The 25,740-nt window shown below is 42.7% G+C and overlaps 1 protein-coding gene across 2 annotated transcripts in view; it reads right to left on the minus strand.

Moving 5' to 3' along the window:
* scarb1 (scavenger receptor class B, member 1) overlaps positions 1-25,523 on the minus strand; it is a 37,918-nt gene extending 12,395 nt beyond the window's left edge. For both annotated transcript variants that reach the window (XM_080755439.1, XM_080755440.1), the window contains exons 1-10: positions 25,159-25,523; positions 23,972-24,132; positions 15,395-15,536; positions 14,782-14,985; positions 13,756-13,851; positions 12,271-12,386; positions 11,686-11,852; positions 10,797-10,915; positions 2,806-2,879; positions 2,037-2,091 (exon numbers count right to left, since the gene is read on the minus strand). In XM_080755439.1, coding sequence (XP_080611565.1) covers positions 2,037-2,091; positions 2,806-2,879; positions 10,797-10,915; positions 11,686-11,852; positions 12,271-12,386; positions 13,756-13,851; positions 14,782-14,985; positions 15,395-15,536; positions 23,972-24,132; positions 25,159-25,281 — 1,257 coding nt within the window. In that variant the 5' untranslated portion in view covers positions 25,282-25,523. The remainder of the gene's footprint in view (positions 1-2,036; positions 2,092-2,805; positions 2,880-10,796; positions 10,916-11,685; positions 11,853-12,270; positions 12,387-13,755; positions 13,852-14,781; positions 14,986-15,394; positions 15,537-23,971; positions 24,133-25,158) is intronic.
* Positions 25,524-25,740: the final 217 nt, after the last annotated feature.

A 25,740-nucleotide genomic window follows, 5' to 3' on the forward strand; every position in this document is an offset into this window, starting at 1 on the left:
TCCATCTATGTACCCACTCTGAGAGACAAGAGACATTAACATGTTGAGGACAGTCAGGTCCATCTATGTACCCACTCTGAGAGACAAGAGACATTAACATGTTGAGGACAGTCAGGTCCATCTATGTACCCACTCTGAGAGACAAGAGACATTAACATGTTGAGGACAGTCAGGTCCATCTATGTACCCACTCTGAGAGACAAGAGACATTAACATGTTGAGGACAGTCAGGTCCATCTATGTACCCACTCTGAGAGACAAGAGACATTAACATGTTGAGGACAGTCAGGTCCATCTATGTACCCACTCTGAGAGACAAGAGACATTAACATGTTAAGGACAGTCAGGTCCATCTATGTACCCACTCTGAGAGACAAGAGACATTAACATGTTGAGGACAGTCAGGTCCATCTATGTACCCACTCTGAGAGACAAGAGACATTAACATGTTGAGGACAGTCAGGTCCATCTATGTACCCACTCTGAGAGACAAGAGACATTAACATGTTGAGGACAGACGGGTCCATCTATGTATCCACTCTGAGAGACATAAAGACACAACATGTGACCAGGTTTGACTGAGAGCCTGCTATCGCGCACCCTCCAGCTTTTCACCGGAGGAATCCTTTTTTTTCCCCTTTCAAAACGAGTTAATAGCACAGGCAGACTCTTCACATACTAGAGCATGTCTGAAATAAGTGTCGGAGCTGAAAACGACATGTAAATATGGAATAAATGCTTAAACATATCTCCGAAACTGGTGGGTTAAACTGAACAACCAATATCTCTATTTGAAGCTATGATTCCCTGCTTTCATACGACATGAAAAAACGAAGATTCCCAAAAATCCAACGGCAGTCCCCCAGGATAATTTGAAAATTTTTACTGTCAGGCAGAAACCTTGTAATCTCCCCATTTCAACTTTCTATTTATTTATTTTTATCCCACAATTTTGTAACGCATTGTTTCACCCAGTGTCGATTGTCTAATATAATCCTGGGCTCTACACTTCCTCTGCCAACCTGGGGAGAGCAACGGACTGACTCCTTCTACGCATGAGGAGTCCAAGCCGCTTCTTTTCACCTGACAGGGGGGGGGGGTTTCCCTGGTTGGACGTACAGTAGCTTGTGGAAGGAACACGTTATTCCGACCAGTTCCTTTCCCCTCCATCAGGCGCCCCGGCTGGCCAGGGGGAGGCAGTATAGAGACCAGTTCCTTTCCCCTCCATCAGGCGCCCCGGCTGGCCAGGGGGAGGCAGTATAGAGACCAGTTCCTTTCCCCTCCATCAGGCGCCCCGGCTGGCCAGGGGGAGGCAGTTTAGAGACCAGTTCCTTTCCCCTCCATCAAGCGCCCCGGCTGGCCAGGGGGAGGCAGTATAGAGACCAGTTCCTTTCCCCTCCATCAGGCGCCCCGGCTGGCCAGGGGGAGGCAGATTAGAGACCAGTTCCTTTCCCCCCCATCAGGCGCCCCGGCTGGCCAGGGGGAGGCAGTTTAGAGACCAGTTCCTTTCCCCTCCATCAGGCGCCCCGGCTGGCCAGGGGGAGGCAGTACAGAGACCAGTTCCTTTCCCCTCCATCAGGCGCCCCGGCTGGCCAGGGGGAGGCAGTATAGAGACCAGTTCCTTTCCCCTCCATCAGGCGCCCCGGCTGGCCAGGGGGAGGCAGTATAGAGACCAGTTCCTTTCCCCTCCATCAGGCGCCCCGGCTGGCCAGGGGGAGGCAGTACAGAGACCAGTTCCTTTCCCCTCCATCAGGCGCCCCGGCTGGCCAGGGGGAGGCAGTATAGAGACCAGTTCCTTTCCCCTCCATCAGGCGCCCCGGCTGGCCAGGGGGAGGCAGTATAGAGACCAGTTCCTTTCCCCTCCATCAGGCGCCCATTTCAACTTTCTTTTTGTTCGTAAATGATTGGCTGATGCAAGCAGCCGCTCCGATCCCTACTTGGTTTTCAGCGTTGGATTGAACCCATGGAACCCAAATGGACCCACACAACAACAACAACACGGGAACAGTAAGAAAACATGCACCGACTGTACTTACCTCCCCAAACCAAATCATGGGCATCACCACCTCTGAAATCTTATTAGTTTGTAGCCTGCATGGGGCAAAAGACAGTGACATGAATAACACATCAACGGTTTAGACTGATTTATACAGTAGCAGCAGGATCCCATCAGACAGCATGATGCAGAGGAATTAACCCATTCTGACCGGGAACCCATTTTGGTGTTAGCATCATGTTATGCTTTAGCTATTGAAAAATAGCAGATCTACAAGCTCATAGCGCGCCACCGAGTGGCGCGCTACGAGCTTGTAGGTCTGCTATTTTTTTTAAATCGAAACCTCGTATGAATCTGATCTCAGGTCAGAATGGGTTAATCAGACCAGTGTGTGTCCAGTGGAAACCTCGTATGAATCTGATCTCAGGTCAGAATGGATTAATCAGACCAGTGTGTGTCCTAGTGGAAACCTCGTATGAATCTGATCTCAGGTCAGAATGGATTAATCAGACCAGTGTGTGTCCTAGTGGAAACCTCGTATGAATCTGATCTCAGGTCAGAATGGGTTAAACGATTATGGTGAGAAACGATAAGAAGGCGATCAAATGTTTTACCCATTTTGGGCGGGAACCCCATTTGGTTACGTTATAATTTAGCTATTGAAAAATAGCAGATCTACGAGCTTGAAGGTCTGCTATTTTTGAAAGATCGTGAACATTTTTATTTCAGAAAACTGGAGGATTTAGATTAATTGTTTTAAATGTTGAGGTCATGAGGCCCAAACGTTTAAAAGCATCCACAGTACTTACTCGAATCCGGACACACTCTTCACATAGAGGTTGAGCTGCAGGCGGATGGTCACGTTCAGTGGAACCCCCGTTGCCTGGAAAGCCAAACAGAGACAGAAACAGTCAAGAGAGTCATTCTGACACCTACGTCTTGGCTTGTATTTAGGGGTCCATCTATCTCTGTTCACTTTGGCCGTTCGGTTCTTTGGCACAGTCGGAAGCAGCAGCCGATTAGCGGACATCCAGGTTCTAGTCGGGGTGTGTGTGCCAGACAGTGTATTGTACTGTACATACACGCTCGGAAATGTACGGTGGCCCGGTGGAACCTATAAGGCACCCAAACGTATTTGGCCATGCACCCCCTGTTACCTCCTGACCTATAGCTGACGCACCCTTCAACGCTCGGTCTCGTTGTATTTGGCCAAAAATGATACATGATTATGGCAAATAAATCACAGAATGTCGCTGCACTGAGAGACATGCAGCTATGCTGTGTACTCCCACAGCGGCTCTATACATCTCCTTACAACAGTGTTTTACCGGATTCTGCAGTTTGTGTTAAATAACACCACAAAACCGCCATTACCCTTTTCATGTCACGCACCCCCTAGAGGGCGTCCGCGCACCACAAGGGGTCCGCGCACCACCGTTTGGGAACCCCTGATAGGGTGTGCCAATTCGATGTATATATATATATATATATATATATTCTCAAATATATTGTGATTCGATTCGATGTTCAGTTCTTATTTTACAGAATGTACAAATCAAACCAAATCCCATTTGAACACTCAAGATGTATGCTCTCTCTCTATATAAATATATTTACAGTTGCGTGAAATAATTGTGGGAATATCTCAAATAATTGCGATATGCAGGTTGTGTAATAATAATTATGACAGGCCTCTTGGCCATAATTATAAAACACACAGGAAATTAAAATGGATCTGCATCTCAGCTTCTCCTTTATTTACGCAACTAATTTAGATATGTTTTCATACAATGAACAGGCGTCGTGTCAAGTGTAGCACTAAAAGAGCAATAAAGATAACTACAGTATCTAGTTGAAGTATCTTTCTTCTCGTATAATATTGTATACTTTACTGTATGCATGGCGATGGAAATGATCTTCACTCCAGACTAGAGTCTACTCCCTGGTTGACCGCAGTGGTGTATAGCTTAGTAACCAAGTACAATGTGGAGGTGTTTTAGCTTACTGGAGTATTTCCAAGTGTACTGATTCTTACTTCTACTCCACTACATCTCGACTTTCTCAAGAGGCAACTATTGTGCTTTTTACAAGCGCTTTTTACATTGCACGAGCTTGTAGATCTGCTATTTTTTTCAATACAGGTAACGGAATGCTTAAAACAGCAAAAGGGGTTCCCGTCCAGAATAGGTAAAAACGGCCTCAAAACCCCAGCGCTTTAGACATGCCTTCCCCACCTAATCCGGTATTAGTCCGGTATTGGTTTATTTTTACTGCTGCAACAACAACAACTGAACACGTGTTCAAAGATTGTAGGACAACCACTCCAGAGACTCTAGTCTATACTGTACGTCCACGTGTGATAACGGCATCCTAAGGTCAGCAAGGCAGGCATATCACCTCAAACACTATAGCCATGTGTTAGGGTTAGGAGGGTTATGGAGAATACACAGGTTGCTACCTTCAGAAGGAGATATGGTGTCCCAGCATACAATAAGGTCAGACTAAGGAGGTCCTTAATCAGTAGTTATAGCCATGGGGGTAATCTCTGCGGTGGACATTGCTCTTGTCTTTATGTACAGTATAGTAATATTGTTTTGTTCTTTGTGTTGTTATGTCAAATGTGTCAGAACTGACAATAAAAGTAGGGGAGAGCCGCCACGGATGTAACGCGTCACGGTTGTAACATGGACGTTATCTCTTGATTGGTCAACGCCACCATGACGCCATCGCGTCAGTATGTGTACAGCAACGTACTCTACGTGCCCAGGAAGTTTGAAGTGTTTACCTTCATCCTGCGGGGAGCTATTGGCGAAAAACTTACTTTTTTCAAAATGCGTATAATTTGACACCTTGAGTATTTGTGTTCTAAAAAAAAATTCTTTGGTGTTGGTGAATAAAAATCCACATGGATGTCTTCATGCTTATGTTCTTCATTAGTTTGCATCGTGTTTAGACGGAATTCACGTTCATTCTGGTCTGTAAGCAACGGCAAAGAAAACGTGCAAAGGAGGGTTTGTGTTACAATGGTCCGCTTCCATTCAATGCCATTATAAGTAATATTTACATATTTGACATATTGGCCAATATTATATGTTCTAAAATTGTATTGTATTGTGTAGTGTTTCTAAAATTAGTTTAGGGTTGTATAACATTGTACAACTCAATCAATCAAACGTTTGTTTAATCAATGTATTTCCCCATTGAACTGAAAAAAAAGCCCAAACTGGTACACCCGATACTATTTAATATTTCCCAATATGTTTGATACATTTTCTTATCACATCCATGGTATGAAAACAATGCTAAGGAGTTGCTTCAATGAAATATAATTGCTTTAAGCTGAAAACGATATGTTTAATGGTGTTTTTTAGCGTTGTTACATTTATAACCCTGCTGTTACAATTAGTCCGACAGGCGCAACAAATGTAACACTGGAACAGCGTCCACTTTCGGTTTAATAACTCCCGACCTGTTTGATCAATTGAAAAATAAAAAGTGGTTTATGGAAGCAGACAAGTGTAGGTCCGTTGCCTGAAAATATTACATATGTAGATAAACGGATCTCCGAGTAAAGAAATGAAACGTGCAAAGTGTTACATCCGTGGCGGCTCTCCCCTACTATATCATTACATAATATTTTCTACCGTTTATGTAGCCCCATTTTATTGATTCATTCATTCATTAAAGTTGTTTGTTTATGTAATACATCTCTGAGTATCCAGAAAAGCACTTAAAAGTCCGATTCATCATCATCGTTAAATTATCGTTAAATTAATGTAAGTCGCTCTGGATTAAGAGCGTCTGCTAAATGCCTAAATTGTAAATTGTAAATTGATAATGAATGACCACCATACTGTACAGTAACTTCTAAAGGGAGTACAGTAACGTACTGTACAGTATGTGTGAAACGGAGGTCATTTGCTCCACGTGAGAAGTTTCACTACATCTCACGACTTCACTTGAGTCAATTATGCCGTTCCCATAAATCATTCTCTGTGGAGAACTTATCTGGACAGATGAACCCGTTATCTTATCTGAAGAGATTAACCAATTTAGATGAAAGGTTCAAGGGTGCAGCGCCAAGACAAATAAAACTGATTTAAATGACTGGCATCATGCATAGGTTAGCTCGCGCACGTAAGCGCCCAGAAGAGGCAAGTGCAAGCCAGGTCCTACTGTACTGTGTATGGTTTATTACGGATCCCCATCAGTCCTCACCACAGTGAAGGCTACTCTTCCTGGGGTCCTCTCCTAACGTTCACCACAGTGAAGGCTACTCTTCCTGGGGTCCACTCCTAACGTTCACCACAGTGAAGGCTACTCTTCCTGGGGTCCTCTCCTAACGTTCACCACAGTGAAGGCTACTCTTCCTGGGGTCCTCTCCTAACGTTCACCACAGTGAAGGCTACTCTTCCTGGGGTCCTCTCCTAACGTTCACCACAGTGAAGGCTACTCTTCCTGGGGTCCACTCCTAACGTTCACCACAGTGAAGGCTACTCTTCCTGGGGTCCTCTCCTAACGTTCACCACAGTGAAGGCTACTCTTCCTGGGGTCCTCTCCTAACGTTCACCACAGTGAAGGCTACTCTTCCTGGGGTCCTCTCCTAACGTTCACCACAGTGAAGGCTACTCTTCCTGGGGTCCTCTCCTAACGTTCACCACAGTGAAGGCTACTCTTCCTGGGGTCCTCTCCTAACACTCACACTTCCCAATCAAATCAAAACATAACACAATGGAATTCCACAGTTAAAAACAAACCGAAACAACCAAAAATGACTGAAGATTTTGGTCTTCACGTAACTAAGATTCAATAAATGTTAGCATAATTACTTTCTGGTGGACACACCAAGAAATTATGTATATGAATCCATGTACCAAAAAAACAATGTATATCCAATTACAGACAGTCCAAACATCAAACAAGCTAACCAAACATTACTTCTTGTCTAATAACGGCTTCCTTTCATTTCCGTTTGAAGCTTGATTTATTGCCTATCCTTATTACATGTGGTGTATACTGTATACAATAAGCCTATATATATTTACATTCCTGTTCTCTTAAGTACATTATAGTTCTTGGTAAAGGCAGAGAGTAGTAAAACAAACTACACCCATAGTCTGTCTGTTGGCATATAGCCATGTCTAATATTGGTGGGCTGTGTCCTGTATCAACATAATGTATGACAGATCTTGAACACAAACGGCACAAGGCTACAGGCCAACCTTTGATCCACTCTCATCCAAAACAGACACTATATACTGATCCCAGAGCAGTGGAGATCCAGGCGTTTAGGATGAATTCCTGTTCTGTTCTTTGGCTATATATAGAAGTGTATATTTGTTGTCTCTAATCGGAAGAGTGAATACAGTTAAGATGATAGTGTTACGAAAATATATTTATCTATTTCAATGCATCCCATTCTCTATAACTAAAAGGTTTTTTAAAGATCTTAACAGAATGATTTCCTCCTTCTTATGGCAGAGCAAAACGCCGCGGGTCAAATTAAGTACGCTCCAAGCCCCTTACAATAAGGGTGGCCTTAATCTCCCTAATTTTAGATGTTACTATTTGGCCTCGCAATTCCGTCCTTTATGGATATTATGGCTACGTATAGAACAACTAGACCTGGGCCTAACTCCCCTGAAAATCGTACCTTTTTTGGGTACGAGGAAGAACCTCTCTTTGCTTACTAAAAATCCTATTATTTTGAGCGCTTTTGAAGCATGGCAGGAATCTCATAAATGATTGGGGATAGATACATCTCTAATGAGAAAGACCCCATTATGGGAAAACCCTAACATTCCTTATCCCATAGCTGATGGTGTATTGCAGAGATGGGTTAATAATGGAATCAGGACTGTGGGTGATTTATACAGCAACAATGTAGTATCTAGCTTTCAACAATTATCAGCCAAGTATAATTTACGTAACCATGACCTCTTTAAATATCTTCAAATTAGACATTGGATTCAAGCTAAATCTATAGATTTCCCGAATATCCCGGAAAAATCCCCCCTGGAGGATCACATGTTTTGCACTCTTATCACCTCAACTAAAGGATTAACTTCCTCCATATATGGTATTCTAAATAATAATTTACCAATTTACAATACACTGAACATTGAACATAAATGGGAGACAGACTTGGGATGCACCTATGACGATGTGGATTGGGAGATAATTTTAGAGAGAGCTCAGAGGGTTCTGGTTTCCACCAAACATAGACAGATGCAATTTAACATTTTTCACAGAACCTACTTTACTCCGCTCAGGTTACACAAGATTGATAGAAGCATCTCCCCTACGTGCCAAAGATGTAAGATAACAGAAGGCTGCCTATTACATATGTTGTGGAACTGCCCGCTTTTAATTGATTATTGGAAATTCATCATGTCTACTGTCTCTGAAATTATAGAGGTTGAAATACCTCATGATCCAAGAGTCTGGTTACTGGGTGACGTCACATTGATTAATACAAATTTTTTACAAAGCATACTTTGTGTTGCTCGCCAGTACTGCTGCAAAAAAAAATCATCCTCGTTAATTGGAAATCTGTAAAATCTCCTTCTCAGAGACACTGGCTGAATGAGCTTGTGTCATACTAACTGTACCCCTGAAAAAATTCTTTACAACGTAAGAAGAAGGCCTGCTACCTTTGAAAAAATATGGGGCAGGTTCTTTGAAGTTTTACCTTCGATATCTCCTTCTGGTTGATTTTGTTTTATCTATATTGTTATTTTCATATATTATTTTTTGTTGAGTTGATGCTATCATAGAGGTGCTGTGCACAATAGAGTAATGAGAGCTGTGTAGTTTCCCTTTCTAGGGTTGGGCTGGGGGGTGGGTGTGGGGGGGTTTGTTTTTACTGTTTTTTGTCTCTTCCTTTTTGAGTTCGTCTTGTCTTGTTTAACCCATTCTGACCTGAGATCAGATTCATACGAGGTTTCCACTGGACACACACTGGGTCTGATCAACCCATTCTGACCTGAGATCAGATTTAAAAAATGTCAGTTGTTCTTCGATTTTTCAAAAATAGCAGACCTACAAGCTCGTATCGCGCCACTCGGTGGCGCGATATGAGCTTGTAGATCTGCTATTTTTCAATAGCTAAAGCATAACATGATGCCAACACCAAAATGGGTGCCCGGCCAAAATGGGTTAAAAAATAAAAAAAATCATGATTCTGTAATTGTTGTAAATGTCTGCATTTTCAATAAATAAATCTTAAAAAAAAAAAAGAAGTGTATATTTGTACGTCTCTTAAATGTTTTGATGAATTGAACAAGGTGGACCCCTCTTGTAATCAAGTGTAATGCTTTAGTTTATTGGGTCGTCCACTCACAGTTAATAACGGTCTTTGTATTGAGCTGTGCTTGAATTGTACTGTAATTCTGAAAAATTCTGTATTTTGCATAAAATATTTCAATGAATCATGTTCTGAAGTCCAAATCCTTTTTTTGAAGCACTGGACCAAATTGTCGGGTAATAATCTCTAGACTATATAAAGCTAGTTATTGAAATACAGGTAAAACAGTTGAACCAGTCCACAGCTGTACTTGAGCTCTTATTATCATTGACATGTTGCTACTCATTTTAGACATTTATGCATTTGCATCGACCAATAGAGTGTTTATAGTCATTCAATAAGCATGCCCGACCCGTTTAACCTGTTCAATAACAGCTCCTTGCAAAACAAGGAAATGCAGTGCAAGTACAGTATGCGCTGATGCAAGTACATCAGAGTAAATGGCAAAAACCCTAGTTAACCCATTCTGACCTGAGATCAGATTCATACGAGGTTTCCACTGGACACACACTGGTCTGATTAACCCATTCTGACCTGAGATCAGATTCTAAAAATGTCAGTCGTTCTTCGAATTTTTCAAAAATAGCAGACCTACAAGCTCGTATCGCGCCACTCGGTGGCGCGATACGAGCTTGTAGATCTGCTATTTTTCAATAGCTAAAGCATAACACGATGCTGACACCAAAATGGGTGCCCGGTCAGAATGGGTTAAAAACAAAACAAAAAAAACTACTAGAGTAAATGGACACATATGAAAGTAGAGTGCAAACCAAAACAATGTATGCTACAAAGTAACTAGGAGACCAGCAGGTATGCATCAAACTTAGCTTAATGTCTAAACAACATGCGGTCTAAATAACATTCTTCACATTAAGTGGTCATCGGTCATGGTAAAAATCATCTAAAGAACATAACACACCAATCAATCATATTGGCCTCTTACACTTATGCACTGCGGCCTCTACCTTCATATTATGAACTGCATTCCTGACTGTCTCGGTGGACGTATAGGCCTTTTTTCATGTCAAAACAGTGAATCCTGTTCTCTCAACTCGGTCTCAACTATTTCCACGACAGCCACCTCAAACATAGAACTTTAGCCTACTGCATTGGGCCTATATTACAACTGTTTAAGTCTAACTGTTCATAAACTCAAGTGTTTCTTATAGACCTATATGCAGGGGCGGCCTTTTGCCTCACTCACACCTAAGACACACGCAAGAGACACTTTTGTCCTGTGTCTTCTGTGTGTCATGGCCGCCTCAATGCATTTCCAATGGGAGTCACATGGTCTGATGACACAACCTTGTTGCATGGGGTGGGAGGAGGGCAGAAGACAGCCATGTCTTCCGCATCATCAAACCACGTGTGTGAGCATTGTATGTGCGTGCGTGCGTGCGTGCGTGCGTGCGTGCGTGCGTGCGTGCGTGCGTGCGTGCGTGCGTGCGTGCGTGCGTGCGTGCGTCTGTGAGCATCGTAGGTGCGTTTCCTCACCGGGTGGATGTCTATGAAGAGGCCGTGCTCCTCCTCGGTGGGCCGCAGGCCCAGCACAGAGTCCAGCAGAACCGGGTCGGCGTTGTAGAAGTGAGGATGGGAGATGAACGTCGGAGAGCCTGTGTGGGGGCGGGGCAGGAAGTTACACAAGACCTACAAGCTCGTAGCGCGCCACCGAGTGGCGCGCTACGAGCTTGTAGGTCTGCTATTTTTGAAAATTCAAGAACGACTGAAACATAGCTTTTTCAGAAAACTGTCAGGATTTAGAAGACATTTATAGAATCTGATCTCAGGTCAGAATGGGTTAAGGGCCTTGCAAACGTGAAGCGAGGAACGCAGGCGTTGTTGTCTGGATCAACACCAGGTCTCCTCCAGGTCTGTTGTAGAGGGGCGTGAGTCGCGAGGGGGCGTGAGTCGCGAGGGGGCGTGTGCACGAAACAAGCACACGCACAACAAATGCACGGGACCGTGCTCACGTAAATAATACGCTTGCGTTGTTGTCGCACCGCGACTTCTCTGAGCGAAAGCGCAGGTCTCGTTGAAAAGGAACTATAGGCGCGTTTTATCGCTCCCCGTTTGCAAGGCCCTTTACACACATTTAATTTAAGTTGACGCTAAATTGTCACACTTTCACATACCATGAGAGGAAACCATGCTATAGGCACCAACCATCAACCATCAGGCGTCAGTGTCTTGCCGATCTACAAGCTCACAACGTGCCGCAATTATGCAACACACTCTGCGAGCTTGTAGATCGGCTATTTTTGCCAAATGATCGACCCAGAATAGGCATGTTAGGGTTCATGTCACTGACACACACCCACACCCACACACACCCACACACACACACACACACACACCCACACACACAGACACACTATACACTCACCGGAGCGGCAGCTGCTGACATTGAGCAGTCCAGACTGTCTGCAGGGACAGAAGCCCTCGTTGGGAGCGTAGTCCGAGCCGTTGGCGAACATGGTCTTTGGTGCAACGTATCGATAGGCAGGAATCCCTAGCATGGAACCCGGACGCTGGTAGACCAGCTCCAGAGACCTGAACAGATGAATACACAGATGAATACACTAATATGCACCCCGTTGGACCTTCCAAATGGAATGTTTTTGGCCGCTGACTGACCCCCAAACTGAAAACACTGCACTGTGTTGATGCGCTGTGAGCTTGTAGATCTGAATACAGCATTACATAAAGTACATTTTCAGATGGGGGTCCGCGGCCGAATACAGATAATTCTGGGGCTCCTTGACATGAAATAGTTTGAGAACCACTGACAGAGAAACATAGGTTTTTCTGAAAACTGTCATGATTTAGAATCAGTTCTCAGGTCTACATGGGTTAACCGTTAAACTATAGGGTTTTTACCTGCATGCGTCAGGACTGTAGAAATACTTTAGACTAGGGTTTTACCTGCATGCGTCAGGGCTATTAGAAATACTTTAGACTAGGGTTTTACCTGCATGCGTCAGGGCTGTAGAACGGCAGGGTGGACTCTGGGGTCATGAATGGGGGCCACATCTGTCCAGCTGTTCCGTTGATGGCGTTACACTGAGGACTCGCCCAATTGCTCAGCTATGGAGATATTGGATAAAGATGTGTTCAGCAGAGAGACACAAAACTAACCTGAACTAGAGACTAGAGAACTGGGAGTTGTGCCACACTGTTACAGTATCTCTTGGTACAGTCGATGTGGGAGGAAATCCACGCCTTTGCTTTTGATATGCCCCCTCCCCGGTCATTCATTTTTAAGGCCGGTGGGGATATGTTTTATGAACGTTTCTGGTCACAATTAATTAAAAACATGCATTTCATTTTTGCATTTCACCGACCCATTACGAGAGACCTAACCTGACCCATACATCCAATTCGGAAACAAATGTGTTGATCATTTTTCTTTTCTTTTTTGAGGTGCATGTCCAGATGTTGGTATGTGTGCTTTTGGTGTGTGTGACTTTGTCCTACACAAACATGAAATGCCATTTAATGGACAATTTTGAGTGTTCGCATGTAAACACAAACATTGAAGACGAAGGTGAGGACACAAATTTGTGATTGGCCTCCCGGAATTAAATGATGTATGATGATGTTACGATGATAAGATCGCCGCTCACTTCACACGTGTTTTTTATTTTTCAAATGAAAAGAAATATCAGATATACAAGGTAACAACGACACGTTCCAATGCAATGCGTTGTGAGCTTGTAGATCAGATATTACCTATTTAGTACATAGCAGGGCTTAAGTTGGTAAGAATAATTCCGCTCCTCACATTACTGGTTTGGGACAATTTGACCAGAACTTAACATATTATTTATATAACTTGTTCTAGGACCTCTAGTAGAATTGTGCAACTCTTTCCAAAGATGTCTTGCTCTGTACTTTTCCATTAGAAAAAGAGAGGATTTGTGTACAGTTTGTGCACAAACTCAGTTCAATGACCACTTAACCACAGGAGATCTAGAACCCCCACAATGCATTTTATTTAGGAGAACTCGCCAGTTTTCCGACTCGCCGCGGTTTAGTGCATTTCTGTTTTACTTCACCTTCATTTAAATTGCACTGAATTGAGAGGGAGAGAGAGAGAGAGAGAGAGAGAGAGAGAGAGAGAGAGAGAGAGAGAGGATAGTTGTTTAGAGTTTACACTAGAGAAAAGTAGGAATGCTAAAAGTACCGAAACAATGTAATTCATTAGTAAACAATATCCTAAAATGGTAGGGCTATTATCATTGTTATTCACTTTTTTTTATCATCATCTAGTTGACCATTTAAATTGCACAAAATCATTTGATCACTTTGGAGATGAACTATAACATCTGTGTGTTTGACAGAAGACAGCATTATGTTAGCATGGAAGATGGAAGACATTGATGAAGAAGTTTAGCTGTGGCGACTTGGTAAACTGTCGAGTGCTCCGGACACCTAATTTGCGTGCGCCTCTCACCTTCTTCAGGCCGTTCCAGGAGTCCACTTTGTGGATGTCGGTGATGTTTCCCTTTCCAGTGAAGATGGTGAACAAACCCGTGTTGGAGTTGTTGAACTGCAGATGGACAAAATAAAATTCGACCTGAGATCAGATTCTAAAAATGTCTTCTACATCCTAACAGTTTTCTGATAAAGCTATGTTTCTATGTCAGTCGTTCTTCGTTTTTTTTTTAAATAGCAGACCTACAAGCTCGTAGCGCGCCACTCGGTGCCGCGCTATGAGCTTGTAGATCTGCTAGTTTTCAATAGTTAAAGCATAACTTAATGCTAACACCAAAACGGGTTACCGCCCAAAATGGGTTAAAAAGGGTCAGCTTTTGTCTTGACCAACTTAAAGGGGGCGTAAGTGATATCAATTTGCACTACAGTAAATTAAGTGTAGTGTAATAGTTCTACAGATAATTCATACAGGATTACAGGATGAACAAAAAACTAGTGGACAAGAGATCCAGTATTCATTTTACAATTAGTTGCATGCTGAAAATAGACGATCTTACAAGCTCACAACACGTCGCAGCTTGTAGATCGGCTATTTTCAGCAAGTGAATAATGACATCAAGGCATCAAGGCCCGCCAAAATACATTTTGTTCGAATAAAAAGAACTGTAGATTTTTAGTCGACTAAAATCTTATGATATTTAGTCGACTAAAACTAGAGTAAAACACTAAAACATAAACATTCCAGGTGACTAAAATGTGACTGAAAACTAAATGAAAACTATTGGCTGAGATGGCTGAGACTATGGGCTGTATTTTGCGTGTCTTAAGTACCAGGTCTTATTCCCTAACTTGAGTAAACTAAAGACCTGGAGGTGTGATCAATGCTCTTTGGACACTCAGAATAGGCAAATACCATTGATCACACCTACAGGTCTTTAGTTTACTCAAGTTAGGGAATAAGACCTGGTACTTAAGACACGCAAAATACAGCCCTAAGACTAAAACTAAAATCTGCTGCCAAAAACAAACTAAATGCTTTACTTACATCAGCAAAGAGTCCGAACTTCCCCTTGGAGGGCAGCATGCCGGGCAGGAACTGATTGAGGAAGTCCACCAGCTTGCTGTCGTAGCCCCACATCAGCTCTCCGACCGGCTTGGTCAGGAAGGGACCCTCGCCGAACGCCGCGATGGTGGTGCTGACCAACACGCGCACCGGATACGGAGCGTTCTGCATCATCACTGCTGCCCCCTGGAGGAGGGGAGGAGAATGGCAGGGCAATACTATTAGGCAAAGTCTTATAATATCTGGCAGTGTTCACTGCATTATGCGTGCGTGCGTGCGTGCGTGCGTGCGTGCGTGCGTACGTATCCACGTCAGTAAAACATCGTTCTAAATGGACCGTGTGTGGGGGGGATATTGTTCAGGACCCCTGGGATACCACGCTCATTTTCATGGCTAATACTTTTGAAAGCTACAATTACAATTAGTAAAAGATTCAGGTTGGGGTCAGGGTTAGGATTAGGCATTTAGGGGTTAGAGGTTTAGGGACCCGTGCATGCGTGCGTGTGCATGCGTGCGTGAGACCCGTGCATGCGTGCGTGCGACCCGTGCGTGCGGTGCGAGCATCCCCTGCGTGCGTGTGTGCCGACCATCTTACCAGCACCAGCATGTTGGGTATAGTGACGACGTCAGTCTCGTCCCCGACAGACATGCTGGGTTCAAAGTAATAACTCCTCCACTCCAGGTACGACACCGTGTGGTTGGCGTGGAACGTGATGTTGTCCTTAAAGCAGCGCTTCCTGGAACACAGCAACCACACAAACAATATGTTAAGGTTAAATGGAACGTGATGTTGTCCTTAAAGCAGCGCTTCCTGGAACACAGCAACCACACAAGGTTAAACTAATCCTTTGGAACGTGATGTTGTCCTTATATATAAGATATAAGCTATATACCATGCAACAGTTTCGTGTTTTTACAACTTGATACATTGTTTTTTGTATTGTCCCTGTTAAAAAGAGTAACAAAGACAAGAAAAGAAAGGCTAAAGTGGTCTTTTAAGAGGTTACGTTTTTAATTGATATATAAGGTGGAATGGGGCATAGGAGGACAGAATACATTTGTACAGTATATATATATAGATGCCAATCTACTGTATGTATGTATGTATGTAATAAAACGTCAATCTGGAATGTATGTCTGACAGACAGCCAGTGAAGAGAGGCCAGTCTGGGGGTCCTGGTGCAAAATGGGGGGGGGGCATTCTTGAAAGGCTTGCTGACCCAATTCCTCGTTGTTATTTGGGCAGTGGAACACGAAACTGAACGTTTAAGCTTTTTTTTGTTGCAGAAGACATTCGTTCATTTTCAGCACATTGGTTCTCAAACCAGGGGGTCCCCAGCAAAAGTAGTTAACATAGTGTCACAAACATTTTACCACTTCATCCATTATTATTGTATACTTTGGCCATTCAAAAATCATGCTAGTATGAGCTTGTAGATCTGCATTTTCTTCTTTTTTTAATCAGTGGAAATGTGTGAAAAATCTTATATAGTCTTTGCTTCTGGAGATCCCTGAAACAGAACATTATGTTGCAGCCAAATACATATAATTGTGTTCCTTGACATCAAAACGTTGCAGGTTTATCAGGGTTCATTAAACTAATAAATCAGACAAATGTTTTTGAAACAAGCTCACTGCGGCCTCATGTATCACGTATCAAACACCGATGAAGCAAATGGTTTGATCGTTTTTTTTAAGGCACCACAATGCTTTTCCAAATGGGAGTCACATGGTTTGATCAAACATGATGGGGGGGGGGGGGGGGGGGGAGCAGAACACCACCAGCACTCAAACACAAATGTTTGCTCAAACCATGTGACTCCCATTGGAAAAGCATTGTGGTGGTGGCCTAAAAAACACAACAAAAAACTGACCAAACATGTGTTTGATACGTAGGTGTGAATGAGGCCCCAGCAGACAAAAAGGCTGTTTGACCCATATATCTAAATGCCCCCGAGTAGCAGGTCATGACACAGCTGCTCTGCGTAGGACGTTGCTGCTTATGCAATTATAAAAACCAGAGAGGAAAAGTTCCTCTTTTTCTCTCCCTGACACAAAGTTACATAACCTGGAGCAACATAACCCAATGGTCAGGGCCAGGGTTGCCAGGTCCACTCAGTCTAAGCAGTGTTCTTTTGGGCAGCAATTTAGTTTTAGTCACATTTTAGTCATCTGGAATGTTTTAGTTTTAGTCTAGATTTAGTCGACTAAAATGTATTATGGCGGGCCTTGATGCCGTCAAAATGACTGTTTTTACATTTGATGAAAATAGCTCACAACGTGTCGCAGCTTGTAGATCGGCTATTCTAGTTTTTATTTGTTGACGAAATTGTCAATATATTTAGTCTTAGTTTTATTCATCATAGCAGACTGATGAAAGAAAATCAGTGGAAAAAGGTAGTTGACGGACATTTTTCGTCTTAGTTTTAGTCGACGAAATGAACACTGATTCTAAGGGCAGATTCACACTATGACTATGGTCCCGGGTGCTCACTTGGGAGCGGATCACCCAACCATTCCCGGGACCACATGAAGGTAGTCTCGGGAGCGATTGAACTTGTACTCGGGTACGGATCGCTGCAATGTGAAAGCATTGAATACAGTTGAATGAAGTGTACTGAAGAATCAAGGCCAATTGTGAATCATGGCCAGCGGGGACCAGGCGATCGTATTGGGATCATGGCCAGCGGGGACCAGGCGATCGTATTGGGAACAATTTGAATCCAACGGACTCAGTGTGAATCTGCCCTAAGAAACGTCTGGCTTGTTTTTCTGTAAAGGCACTTGTACATATTGGTAGTTCATAGTTGTTCACTTGTACATATTGGTAGTTCATAGTTGTTCACTTGTACATATTGGTAGTTCATAGTTGCGGGGTTGTTTCTAAAGTGTAGTTGCTTATGTGGGCTTGCTTCCTATTGTTGCTTAAACCGTTCTCATATCAAGGACCTGCAAATTATGTATTTGTCAGAAGACGGACAAGATTTGTGTATTGGTCCTCACTAATGCATAATATGAAAAAATATATATGCGTCTGCTTAACCCATTCTGACCTGAGATCAGATTCATACGAGGTTTCCACGGGACACACACTGGTCTGATTAACCCATTCTGACCTGAGATCAGATTCTAAAAATGTCAGTCGTTCTTCGAATTTTTCAAAAATAGCAGACCTACAAGCTCGTATCGCGCCACTCGGTGGCGCGCTATGAGCTTGTAGATCTGCTATTTTTCAATAGCTAAAGCATAACATGATGCCAACACCAAAATGGGTGCCCGGTCAGAATGGGTTAAAACATCTCACTCAGAAACCTGCCTACCAATATCACTGTTGGGTGGATTTCTGAACTGTCCACAGTCCTCCTCTGAGACACTAGACAGTAATGGTGCCATCTTATAATTATTAAGTGAGGACCAGACAATTATATGAAGATAAGTTGAAAATGTCCTCCTTGTACTTATTCTAGGTCAATACGACCTTGTTGCATCTATTGGGCTTGTTTTTCCTAGACCTGGGCCGCTTGTTTCTGTTGCCAAAATCGCTGGCAACCGCTGTTTTAGGGGTGCGTACTAGCACATGGCCTCATAATACGTCATGTCTGACAGCTCTGTTTCCCGCCCGGCCCGGCCACATGCTGCATGTCACTCTTCTGCGCTCTCTCTAGGTTTCTATATGCTGCATGTCAGCATATGTCACTCCTCTCCTCTCTCCATGTTTCTATATGCTGCATGTCAGCATATGTCACTCCTCTGCTCTGCTCTCTTTCCAAGCTTCAATATGCTGCATGTCACTCCTCTCCTCTCTCCATGTTTCTATATGATGCATGTCAGCATATGTCACTCCTCTCCTCTCTCCATGTTTCTATATGATGCATGTCAGCATATGTCACTCCTCTGCTCTGCTCTCTTTCCAAGCTTCAATATGCTGCATGTCACTCCTCTCCTCTCTCCATGTTTCTATATGATGCATGTCAGCATATGTCACTCCTCTCCTCTCTCCATGTTTCTATATGATGCATGTCAGCATATGTCACTCCTCTGCTCTGCTCTCTTTCCAAGCTTCAATATGCTGCATGTCACTCCTCTCCTCTCTCCATGTTTCTATATGATGCATGTCAGCATATGTCACTCCTCTCCTCTCTCCATGTTTCTATATGATGCATGTCAGCATATGTCACTCCTCTCCTCTCTCCATGTTTCTATATGATGCATGTCAGCATATGTCACTCCTCTCCTCTCTCCATGTTTCTATATGATGCATGTCAGCATATGTCACTCCTCTGCTCTGCTCTCTTTCCAAGCTTCAATATGCTGCGTGTCACTCCTCTCCTCTCTCCATGTTTCTATATGATGCATGTCAGCATATGTCACTCCTCTCCTCTCTCCATGTTTCTATATGATGCATGTCAGCATATGTCACTCCTCTGCTCTGCTCTCTTTCCAAGCTTCAATATGCTGCATGTCACTCCTCTCCTCTCTCCATGTTTCTATATGATGCATGTCAGCATACGTCACTCCTCTCCTCTCTCTCTAAGCTTCCCGAGTCCCAATTCTCCATATGCAGACCGTGGCCATCTTACCATATAAGTGAATGGCAAGGTGCTACCTATAGTGCAACTTCCAATGGCAGCTCATTCATCCAAACAGAAAAGTCCTCTCTGATTGTATTAAACAACGTCAAACTCACCAACATTGCAGCTTGTACGGAAAGCTTGAATTATCCTCTTTCTATATCCTCAAAGTGTTTGTTTCATAAAAATCCACTGTATACTGTACATGTTATGAGCTACTTTGTGTCCTTGCAGGTGATTCTTTTTGTGCTGGAGTTTGGAAGTGCTCGTTAGACATCACTCAACTGCCCCTGTGCACCACCTGTTTTGAATTAGCACATAATGCAGGAGGCAGCAGGACGTTGCTTTACTGAAAACGAGTGCTTCCAAACTCTGATGGCAAGATGGCTAAAAAAAGAAAAAAAAAAAAAAGTTATGCAATGTTCTGAGGAGTTTGTTTTATGGAAGAATTAAAAGTGACCACTCCAAACTCATGCCCACTATACATTCCAGAGAGAGCATAACAAATGTAACTTGTGTATGCTCACGGAGCTATAAATTGGTAAATAGTTTATCATTTTAGAAGACAGGAATGCTAACAGAATTTTTAAGGGACTTTCTCCCTCTCTCTCTCTGGCTCAAGTCTGAAGTGAAGTCTGAGCCTGCAAATGGAAGCACAAGCCAGCTCTCTCATTAGTATCTCTTGTCTATACTTAGGCCACAAACAAAGTCGGTATCAAAAGATTGAATAATCTCTATATTGTTAGTCATTTTGGATTAGAGCGTGTGCTACACGCCGATGCAAACTGTTTCTGTCAGTCTGACAGAAAAACAAAAAGCTGTAATCTTCTTATAAATAAAGAAGCTATTAAATAAACTATTCTAGATTATTATTATTATATTCTATTCTAAAGCTATTCAAAAATCTAAGAATTTCTACAAACTAAAAAGCTGTATTTATTTATATATTAGAGTGCAAGGGCTTTTAAAAAAAAAGGGGTGGTTTTAACTTTTAAGATGGGGTAAAAAAAAAAGTATATCCACACTTCAATCACACTCACTGACTGCATTTGAAATAAATTACCGTTTAGACTAGAATCGATGTCAAACTCAAATACACAGTGGACCAAAATAAAGAAATTGGTACAAATCAAGGGCCATACTGTGTTTCAACACACGGGCCATTTTTGGGGAGAGGGGTAGCTGAAAGTTGACCACAAGTGATATACTTTCACTGCTGATCAATAGTGAAGAGAAGACGCATGCTTGCGCTTGCGGGCCCTCGATTGTGGGACTTATTAGTATTATGGTGGTCCGTGCAGTATACCAGAGGGCCAGTTCTAATACTAATTAAATATCATCCCGCGGGCCAAAGATAATTCATTCAAGGGCCTGATTTGGCCCCCGGGCCTTGAGTTTGACATATATCCGAGCAGTCCATTCAAATTCATGAACTTTGAGCAAAGTCACTGAATTGGAGCCGATTGGAGAGAACGGCTGTTCTCAGCTTTGGTTTTAATTTCCTTCGCTAAAGCTTCAGCTTGTGATCTCCCCTTGCTTGGCAGATAAGAGGTATGTACAACGCAACAACTCCACGGCCCCCGAGGTAAGATAAGGTCTCGTTATGAGACCAGACATATGGACCGCAGGAACAAAGCTCACACTGCCACACACACACACACACACACACACACACACACACACACACACACACACACACACACACACACACACACACACACACACACACACACACACACACACACACACACACACACACACACACACACACACACACACACACACACACACACACACACACACACACACACACACACACACACACACACACACACACACTCTCTCCACCAGATAAAACCCCTGCAATCTATATATACTGTGCTCTGCTACAGACACTGTCATTAACCCGTTCAGATGTGAGGCCAGATTCTAAAAATGTCTTCTAAAATTGGTGATTCTCAAAACGTTTTCCTTCCAAGGAGGAATCCCAAATGTATATGTATTTGGTTGTGTATTTGATTTGTTCCAGGGACACCCCCGTCCCCCAGAAGCAAATATTTGAATAAAAAAATGTTCGCTGTGAAAGAATCTATGTTCGAAAATGTGCACGTCGTTGAGCTTGTAGATCTGCTATTTTCGAATAGATAAAGTGTAACATAATGCTAAAAATGTAGCTTGCAGCACACGGCACTACGTGACATTTAAAAAATGTTCAAAAATAGCAGATGTGCAAGCTTGCAGCGCGCGGGCGGCACTAAGTGACATTTAAAAAATGTTCAAAAATAGCAGATGTGCAAGCTTGCAGCGCGTGCGTCCCTTCTGAAAGAAGGACACAGATGCCTTCCCCGTTTTAACGGGTTAAGGTCAGGAGGGCCATAAATGTGGCAGCAGCCCAGCTGTGGTGAAATGTGTTTATTCAGCATGTTACGGCCTAATCCGTTTCCACATTCAACAGGCTGTCAGAAGACCATGATATACTACTGTAGCTTTGTTTTCTCCGCGAGGACAAATACCACAGACGCTTGTCCTTGTTGCACAAAGGCCGTCCGACGACACTAGTGTCTGCACAGAACGTCGCTCTCGGGTGAAAACCTCATTCGTCCAGAACTGTTACTTTTCATAATTCTAAGGGCCGATTCATACTCCTATTTTACCGCAGTAGCACCGAAGAGACGACTTTAGGACGGTACCCGCCCCCACCCGAACCTCAAATGACGTCACATTGTAGGCTCTACAGCGCCGAACCGACTTTTATTCGGCTCTAAAATAAATTAAAAAAATGAATCGCGCCTAATTCAGAAATATCCATATTATTTCCATTTCACATGACTATGTATCTTGTTGACATGACATGCTACATAACATGCATGGTTTCTTCCGTAATCCATGTAACCATTTACCAATATACATCATGTCAACTCACTCAGACCATGTGCAGATAGATGTCCCGTGTCGGACTCTGTCTATGTGGTTTCTTTCTTATCTCGCTATTCTTATCTGTATCTCACGCGTTTTATATTCATTACTGTTGTTGCTGCTACAACAACACCTGAATCTCTCCACAAGGATCAGCGAGCGTTTTATCTAAATTATCTTATCTAAATGACTCGTACTCTTGGGTCAATGACCTGTAAAATGTCAAGACAAATATGACATTCTCTACCAGCATAGCTCAAAGTGAAATGGAAATAATACTGAATGATCTGTTGCCCTTTCTTGCGGCATGGTTCCCAGACTCCTATGGACGGTAACACAGGAAGATTTTGGGAAAGTGTCTTAAGTAATGTAAAGTATACAATACATGATTAGAACATGCTTGAACATTTGACCATTAAGGGTTTCTATATTTGCTACAAAGCCTGTAGTATATCCAAACATTTTGGGTATAAACAAGAAAAAGTTAAAGGATACATTTAGGTCTGATAATGATGTACCGTGCATGTTCAAATAATGTATATTTTAACATTTATGAAATATTTTAACATTTTGGACAAAAATAGCCAATTGTACATCAAGGTGCCCAATCTTCCTCCAGCTCTATGTTATAGTCACTTGGCCTCTGGACCGGTGATTCTCAACCAGTGGTCCTGGGACCACCAGTGGTCCTTGAGGGGGTTCCAGGTGGTCCCCAGCTAAATGATGGAGAGTTGGTAACCAAATGAACCCTTATAGATCTTTAACTTTTGAGAATGGCATTTGGTTTCATTTCACACTCTCAAGAGTTACATTATTAAATGTCTGCATTACTTAATTCACAATTAACCCATTCTGACTGGGCACCCATTTTGGTGTTAGCATCATGTTATGCTTTACCTATTGAAAAATAGCAGATCTACAAGCTCATATCGCGCCACCGAGTGGCGCGATACGAGCTTGTAGGTCTGCTATTTTTGAAAAATTCGAAGAACGACTGACATTTTTAGAATCTGATCTCAGGTCAGAATGGGTTGATCAGACCAGTGTGTGTCCAGTGGAAACCTCGTATGAATCTGATCTCAGGTCAGAATGGGTTAAGTCTATACACTAGAGAATGTAGAAGAATGGTATGCCTGTTGTCTCTCCTGTGGTACCACATCAATACAGCATGGAATTGTGGACAAAATGTTATCCAACGCCAACTAAAAATAGTGTTTAGTTTTAGTTTTGCGAGGCTAAATCTTAAATGGTGGTCCGTGCCGTGGCTCAAATAACGTTCACATTTTGGACAAAATGGCCAGTTTTCCATCAAGGTGCCCACTCTTCCCCCAGCCCTATAGGTAGATAGTCACCTAGGTCTCTAGTCTAGAGAGTTCAGACTCTAGGAAAAGCACATGAAACAAAGGGGCTCAGGGGTAGAGTGGGCTGGATGGTAACTGCAAGGTTGCCAGTACTTCGAACCCGGGCTCCCCCAGAGTTTCGAGAGTGTCGAAGTGTCCTTGAGCAAGACACTTAACCCCTAATTGCTCCTGATGTGCTGGTTGGTGCCTTGCATGGTTTCCGCTGCCATCGGTGTATGAATGTGTGTGATGATGAATGGGTGAATGTAATGCACAATCTATGTAAAGCGCCTTGGATAAAGGCTCTATATAAATGCACCATTTACAGAAGACGTGGTTATATACCTGTATACATAAGGTCCTCTCTGCTCCACCAGGGGCTTCTCCCCCTTCAGCATCTCCTTGGGGTTGAGCACGTTGAAGAAGTACACGGACATGTAGAAGGGCACAGGGAGGTCCTTCCACATGGTGTAGGACATGTCGTTCTTTGGGTCGATCACCAGGTTCTGTTGGCGGTCAAGAGAGTACAAAGGACATAGTTTAGGACCCATTTAGGCCCGACGTCGAAATAAAAAAAATAAAAAAATCAGTGGTGCTCAATATTTCAAGTCAAGGACCCCAAAAATTATATGTAATATGTTGTTCCAGGGACCTCCGCAGGAGCAAAGATTTTAGTTAAAATGTTCACTCTGTAATATATATATATTCAAAGATTTGAGGCACATTTTCACGATTTTTTCAAAAAGTTCATAGCGCGGCACCATGAGCTTGTAGATCTGCTATTTTTCAATAGCTAAAGTACAACGATGCTTTAAAACACCAAAAGGGGTTCCCACCCAAAATGGGGTTTAATGCAAAAAGAAGGAAAGTCGTGGGGAAAAAAAGGTGACCTGTAGCCTATTTGCCTTGTGATATCCAGACAGTAGAGTAGACTAGACAGCACTGTCATCACTTTCACAATTAAACTCAAACATTGCACACACGCTGCTTTGCATTGTCTAAACACTCTGATTTCACTCATGACTTTGCATTTCCAGTAGCCTTAATTAATCTGTATAAGGTATTTGCATTTTAGATGTTAATTGCTTGATTGAGTGAATACCTTAACATTATAATTATTATTATTATTAATATTTGTTTATACAATCGTTCTCAAAGGATAACACAAAAAGCCCCAAAAGCTTGTTTCCAATCCATACCATAATATTTCCAATATTTTCATCAACACTATAGCAATACATTTACAGTAGGGGGGCATTTCTGGTGTTATAAGCTTAGACTTTACTAGGACAAAGTTACAAATTGCAAACATGGTGCTCTTGTTGACCTTTTAGTAAAAGTAAAAAATTATATTCCTGGGTGAAATGTTCTAACAATTTGGGAAATGTACGACTGCGAAATAGAAACCCTGGATACTGTAGTGTAGAATGTAGATGGGCTATTTTGGGCTATTTTGGCATGTGTAGGCTACTGTACGTATAGTATGCATAGCCCATAAGTAACCCACAGTACGTGAGACAGCATGCACTTACCTTTACTATTTGATCATCGATTATCATCGGTCCAACGAAAACCATGACAGTTCCAAACACCACTGACAGTGCCCCTAACACCATGAAGATACCTGCCACCTTGGATTTATCGACGCAGCCCATAGTTGCACTTGCAGTCAGAGACCAGAAATAGTTAAAAACTAGCAAAATACCTTTCCGATAAAAGCTGGCAGTTGACTGTCAAGGAAGCTATACTTGTTGTGTGTCTATTGTAGTAGGATACAATTATGAATTATGATAATAATAAAAGGCGTGTCACTGTCTTTAGAGTTAAAAGATGCGTTAACTCTACAGTATATATTGATCTAAAGGCAGAAGTGCCAGTCTGCCAGAGCAGCGCGGCTCATAATCTCACACTGACTCGGTCTGACCGACCTACTATTGTCGTCCGTCTCTGCCCTGGCTGGTAATGTTTATATTCTTGAGGCCACGCCTCTGCCGCCGCAAAGCTCTGTGGGAAATGTGGTCCAATTGCATTTCAAAGCATGCAATGTGAATTTAAATGATTATTGTGATTTCGAAGGGGGCCCAATGGAAATCTTTACGTTTAACTTATATAAC

The sequence above is a fragment of the Protomyctophum bolini genome (genome assembly GCF_963924005.1).
Source record: "Protomyctophum bolini genome assembly, chromosome: 22".
NCBI classification, from domain to species: Eukaryota; Metazoa; Chordata; class Actinopteri; order Myctophiformes; family Myctophidae; genus Protomyctophum; species Protomyctophum bolini.